General features: G+C 35.0%; 1 protein-coding gene across 1 annotated transcript; it reads left to right on the top strand.

Moving 5' to 3' along the window:
• Positions 1-721: 721 nt before the first annotated feature.
• On the top strand, positions 722-4,894 carry LOC107709907 (Ig heavy chain C region, secreted form). The gene is made up of 5 exons (XM_074560067.1): positions 722-776; positions 2,779-3,075; positions 3,203-3,493; positions 3,655-3,972; positions 4,200-4,894. The coding sequence occupies exons 2-5, from the start codon at positions 2,808-2,810 to the stop codon at positions 4,523-4,525; spliced, it is 1,203 nt and encodes a 400-aa protein (XP_074416168.1). The 5' UTR covers positions 722-776; positions 2,779-2,807; the 3' UTR covers positions 4,526-4,894.
• Positions 4,895-6,624: the final 1,730 nt, after the last annotated feature.

The following is a 6,624-nucleotide window of genomic DNA, read 5'->3' as shown; positions in this document are numbered from 1 at the left end:
TTTTTTTTTTTTTTTTTTTTTTTTTTTTTTTTTTTTTTGGTCCCCATGAAGAAACAAGCCTATAAATAATAGAGAAGTTTTGTGTGAGGGGTAGGTTCCAGGGTAGGGTTAAAGTAAGGGGATAGAAAGTACAGTTTTTTACAGTATAAAGACCATTACGCCTATGGAATGTCCCCACAAAATATGAAAACCAGTGTGTGTGTGTGTGTGTGTTTTATGTGTGTGTAAAATACTAATCTTAAGGAGGCTAATCACACGCACAAAATATATTAATCTTAAAATCTCGTCTTATTTTTCAACTCGAATGTTCTAAAAATCCCTGAAACAAGATTTACTTGATTACTTAAATTATTATTTATTTTACTAATTAACAACTCATTAGGATATAATTTTGTATTTCTCTAGTGTAAGAGCTGCACAAATTAGACTCAAGATGCCAGCGACTAGTTATATATATATATACTGTGTATATATATTTATATATATATATATTTTTTTTTTTTTTGTAAAATACTTTTAAAATACATTTAAACACACGTAAATATTTTATGTAATTTATGCACATACATTTATCCTCGACAGATAGAATTAGTATTTGAAAAATGTAACTACTTCTGAATTTGCGTGAGTGCGTGAGAAATACTAGAAATAACATGTTCAGCTCTTAAAGTGCTCTTCAATTCAGAACGTCAAGGTTTTCGCACATCAGAGAATGTATAAGGTCGCACTGTGATGCTTTGACTACTGGGGTAAAGGCACACAAGTGATCGTCACAAGTAAGTTCTTTACTTCTTTTACTTCAAAAATTTTGTAGCTTATATACTTGCAATTAAAAAAATAAAAAATAAAAACACATACCGTAGCTACTAGTCTGCAAACAAAACGTGCTTTATATTAATGTTAGATTATCCTGTCTATTCCCATGATGTCGGTATCTCTAGGCCTATTGTTTTTTAGAAACGACCTTGGATTATTTTGATGTTGCATTAATTTAGACTGTGTATTAAATTTGGCTAAATCTTTAAACACCTTATCTGGGTTTCATTTTTTAAACCTTTGAACTTTATAGAGTAATGTAAACGCACATCAAGTAGGCAATGCGAATCTATATCAATGCAGAAAAATATGAGGGTGCTTAATAAATTACTGACAGTCTATTTTCATTTTGACACATAGCTGTCCTACAGTTAGCCTATAAAATTATTTATTACTGTAAAAGCAGAACACTCAATGTGTATATGTTTTCTTTATTTCGGTCCTGGCCTCGCTAGACTAATTATGGTCAGGCGGAACCTTTTATATTCAACAGAACTAGGCTTTTGTACAACTGATATAAAATAATGTAGCGCTGTGATATAGTTAGTAAGTGATTTGCCGCTTTTTTCCTAAATTTTTCGTTTTCATATCTTCAGTGTAATTATATATATATGACAGACAATTTTAATATTCGACTGTTCGTTTTGGCATAGTATAGGATATGGCCTGTTATGTCTGTTTCGCACGTTTTTGAATATATTAAGTTTTCTTTCATTATAGAGAACAAGTAGGTTTTATTACCAGAATCAATCCTGTCAAAGCTGCCCTCTATTAATCTCAATCTAAAAAATAGTGCAACCTTGGAACCATGAAACCTTGTGAAAAGCTTAAACAACACTGGGAAAATAGTGCATATTTGAATTGTTAACTTTAAAAAATAAATGTGCTAAATCGGGTGTTTTCATAAGAAAACAGAACAAACGTCGCCACACCAAAGCTCAAAAAAAAAAAAAATTTTGAATACTGGACTATCACACAGGTGACGTTTCGAGCACGCAGACTTTGGTGCGCCGACTTTTGTCTTTTCTTCTCCGTTGTCGAGCACCCTTGAGCATTTTGCCAGTTATGTGCGTGCTTTTGTTCTGTTTTTGCTGTTTTCGTTTTAATACAAACGCATCTGCTAAATGTAAATGCTATTTCTTCTACATCAGGAATTTCATAGGGAAAATTAATTTTTAATTATAAACGGAACTTGCATGGAATAGGCTATTGATTCTGATTGGTATCGTGCTGTCTGAGTGAACCGGTGCGATTCCGAAAAATGACTGCCTGCCATAGGCTCGCGGACTGGCTCTCGAAAACGACATGAAACGACACCACTATTAAAGTAGCCAGATTTTGTTGCAGTGTCTGTTTTATTGCTAAACTGATTGTTTTGCACGTTAAAATTGTGGATTTAGATATATTAACTAAATGTAAAAATAGCCTATTTCCATATTTTGACGGGTAGGTCTTAATGATTAAGGTTGTGATGCTTTAGCATAAAAACGCATAGCCTAATTGGATTATAGTCAGTGGCTATTTTTGACGCAGGCCTATAGATTAGACAGTTTATGATCAATTGTTTCAATCAGGAGAATTTTAATTGCTGGTGCTGAGGGGAGGTTGGTACATTATTGACAGAGGAGCTGTGCCATTAGCATACTATTGAATATGAGCAAAACAGGTCTTGACCCCTCGATTTTAATAGGCTGTTTTATTATTCAGCTATTTTATTACTAACAATTTAATCAAAATGTTTCATTTGTGACTAAATTAAACATGCACATAGCTTTTTTTTAATGTGTAGTTTTATATGAATAACTAATTTATTAATGCAGCCTGTATGTGATTGCCATACAAATGTTTTAGGAGAATATCTGGGGGTTGCTGAAGCAACTGTTAGGTCAATTAAGTCCACTGCATTTTGCTTCATCAGTGTGTGTATACTAGCCCGTGTTTTGTGTGGTTTCACTCTTTCAGATTCAGTTCCCAAAGCACCAAATGTGTTTATGATGTCTCCGTGTGAATCCTCACCTGGTTCCCTACTTGTTGGCTGTTTGGCCACTGGGTTTTCACCCGCTGAATCTGTCAATTTCAAATGGATGGATCAGCGCGGAAATTCTTTGACTAATTTCATCCAGTACCCCACAGTAGGAACTGGAAACAAGATGTTGAAAGTCAGCCATATAACTATTAATGAAGCAGAATGGAATCAAAGTAAAATTATATGTGAAGCAGGACACCCATCAGGAAATGTCACAGAAACATTCACAACAGGTAACAACAGACATTAACAGGATGAACGTTAAATTAAACTGTTGAGGTACACCGTGAAATTAAGTTTGCAAAATGTCAGTTGTCCTTCACATATTTTTATTGTACATAAACTTTGTTTTAATTACAGTGAAACCACAAACACCAACCCTGAGCTTGGTTCTTGTAACAACTCTGAAAAGTACATCCGTCATGTGTGTCATTGAGGATTTCTATCCCAAGAAGATCGATGTACAATGGAAAGTGAATAATACCAACAGCATGAGCCAGCTAAAACTGGAACGCAAACTGAATGATACAGGTCATTATACAGCATACAGTTTTTATGAAGTCAGCAGAGAGAATTGGGATGTGAATACTCAGTATACCTGTGAGGTCACACACCGGGGAAAACCGTTTACCACGACAGCATACTTCAAAGGTAAGTCATCGAATGTCGATTTGCTGTCTCTAGTTCATGCTTTAATTTCTATTTCAAATTCACACAAAGATACACTCCTTCAAACTAATCCCAGTTCACATATATACACATTAATCCAAATTTACAGATGAAGAAATATTTACTTTCTTACTCCCTTGTAGCTAAATTTGCACTGACACTGAAGCCACCAATTCAGAGAGAAATATTTTTAAAAAATGAAGTTGTCTTGGAAGCTGTTGTTTCTGGAGATATAAAAGATACAGTGGAAAAAGCTTCAGTGTCATGCTCCGTGAAAGAAGCTAGAATCGATGTGAGACCAGGAACAGTCAAGTTTTCTAATGACATTTCACAGTTTATAAAAAAACACAATGTCACTGTTGACACAAAGAAATGGTTTGATGGTGAAATGGTCACCTGCACCACCAGTGACACAAATAATAACGGAGACATCGAGCAGAAGATCCGTTTTCATAAAGGAGGTAAGTCAGTCTAAAACGTATAATTACCTTTGTGGCTCTATGTGCAGTTATAGATGCTGAAAGGTTGTAAACAATTTTATTGCCTGGAAAAAAATTGTATTGCCTGCAAGACCATTTGAAAGGCTTTCGCTGTCAAAAAGATTAGACTGCCTTGATACACTATTGTTATATATTATTATCTGATTTTCTGTTTGTTTAATAAAGCTTTATCACTTCCTCCAATTCAGATGAAAAGAAACCAAGTGTTACCATTTACAAACCCGATAGTAACGTCACAGATCCTGTCTCTCTGGTGTGTGAGGTCACCAGTCTTAAACTCGGCGATGTCTATATCATGTGGAGAGTGGGTAAAGAGCCTTACAGAGAGGGCACAACCAGTGCTCCCATCCATCAAAAGGACTCCACGTCTGTTCTCAGCATCCTAACAATGACAAAAGAAGAGTATAACAACATCATCATCTGCGCAGTCAAACATGCCAACATGGACAATATAAGTGCTCCATTACAAGCTTCAACAAGCCAAAGTAAACAGCCAGAACTTTCATGTGATTAATGTGCAAGCATTTCCAAACTATCATTGTTCATCTGTTGTTCAGTGTTCCAGTGCTTTTGTCCTGTTGCTGTCTCGTCAGATTATGTACAGTATCTTTGATGTTTTTTGTGCATATTTCTGTCTCTATGTCTGTATCACTTTACTGCATGGGTCAAACATCAAAGTCAAATTACACTCAAGACTATATGTTTAATTTGATATTTACTTACATGTTGCATGTAAGTAAATATGGTCACATGAAAACATTGTCAGAACAATATCATAGAGCTTCTTTATGTTTTGTTCCGTGCTCACTGTACTGCTGTTAGCCTATAATATAACATGCCATTTTTGTGTTGTTTTACAAGCAATAAATATTTGTTTGCATGATTTAGTCCAGCTCTCACATCGTTTTTCTAATCAGAAACTTGGTGTGCTTCACTTTCTGCTCCCGTTTTTTTCTTCTTAAGTATTTAGACAAATGAGAATTTTTGTCTCTGTCTCTAGTAAAAGCCACTTATTCAATTTTAAAGATAACCATCAAAATCACAAGGAATTATTGGCCTTTTCAATCAATAAAACATACAGATGGTATATGTGATATTTTTTATGTGCACTTGTATTATTAGTATGTCAGCTGAAAAAAGTAAGTTACTTGATAAGCATACCATAAATGTTTGTATAGTTTTATAAAGTGTATGTTCTAATGCACTATCAATGTCTAACAGACTGGACTATAATATACTGTATGTTTGTCTCTTCAGTGTACACTCAGTTGTGTGTGCAAATGAATGTATGTGAGTACACGTATGCAGTACATAAAGCTGTCATGTGCTTAAGTGTTACTAACTAGAAGTCTAATAATACTGGACTTTTAATTCAGGATGCACGATTCATGTTCTCACATATGTTTTGCACCATGTGCTTACCATACACATGTCTCCTGTACATGTGTTTTCTTTTTTAGGTGAGCCACCTGAGCCAGAGACAGGCTTTGCTCTGGACTGCAATAGAGATGTTCTGGAGGAGGATGAGTTCAGAAGTCTCTGGTCCACTGCCACCTCATTTATCTTCCTCTTCCTCTTTTCTCTGACCTACAGCGCTGTGCTCAGCTTCTTCAAGGTAATACAAATATTACTAAATAACGTGCCGAACATTTTAAGTAAGATGATGCCTTTTGTAACTTTTACTGCATGTTCTTAGTGTTATATGCATGCTTCAATTTAGATTGCATTAAGTCTTTAATGTGTTTTTAACTATAGATATTTTTTTTTTTTCCCAGGTGAAGCAGTGATGATTTGTTAAAAGAACTTGTGAAGACTCCAAGGTTTTTTATTTGTTTTGTGACTGTAATTAAATGTTAGTCTAATGTATTTAGAAATCAAAAAAGGAAAATAACCATGCCATCTCTATCTCTCTTTTGCTCTGTCTGTTCCTGTCTAAAACATATGGGCTTTCTGAGATGTTGAAACTACATAATTTGCCTCTGTGCACACATTTTTGAAGGCACTGACAAATATGTACACATATCAATAAAGTATTATATCTCTGTCAAAATGAGATTTTACTCGTTTGAATATCATATCAGCCTCTTACTACAAATGACATTATCTTGCATTTTCAGTAAATATTACTGTGATCAGGGTTCCCACGCTTCTTGAAAGTACTTGAATATCTCCTGAATGCACATGGCGCTAAAAAGCAGAGTCCTCCAAATGCACTTTCATGCAAGGTCTTAAACGTACTTGTTTTTGCATATTGCTGACCCTTGCGCCCTCCAGTGGTGAAAACTATTTACATTGATGTCTTTTACAGTCACGAGTCCTCAAGTGAAGCCGAAGATGCAGTTAGCCTACATGACCCATCTGAGTTTTGAAATGCATTTTGTGTGTAGATTTGATTGTTTTACCCTTGTCCAGGACCCTATCTACTATCTAAACAAAATTATATACATCAGAGAAGTCCCTGAAATGGAAGAAACAACCTTCCCATAACGGTCATACATGCCCATTTGTGCAAACTTGGATCACATGATGCGAACTATGAAATCGTAATAATACAGCCTTTATAGATAAACTATGAGAAACAGAAACCATTAGCTCACCACTCGACTTGGCCTT

The sequence above is a fragment of the Sinocyclocheilus rhinocerous genome, unplaced genomic scaffold (assembly GCF_001515625.1).
Source record: "Sinocyclocheilus rhinocerous isolate Xijiao unplaced genomic scaffold, SAMN03320098_v1.1 scaffold3282, whole genome shotgun sequence".
NCBI classification, from domain to species: Eukaryota; Metazoa; Chordata; class Actinopteri; order Cypriniformes; family Cyprinidae; genus Sinocyclocheilus; species Sinocyclocheilus rhinocerous.
The sequence above is the reverse complement of the archived record's forward strand: the minus strand, read 5'-3'. Positions and strand labels throughout refer to the sequence as shown.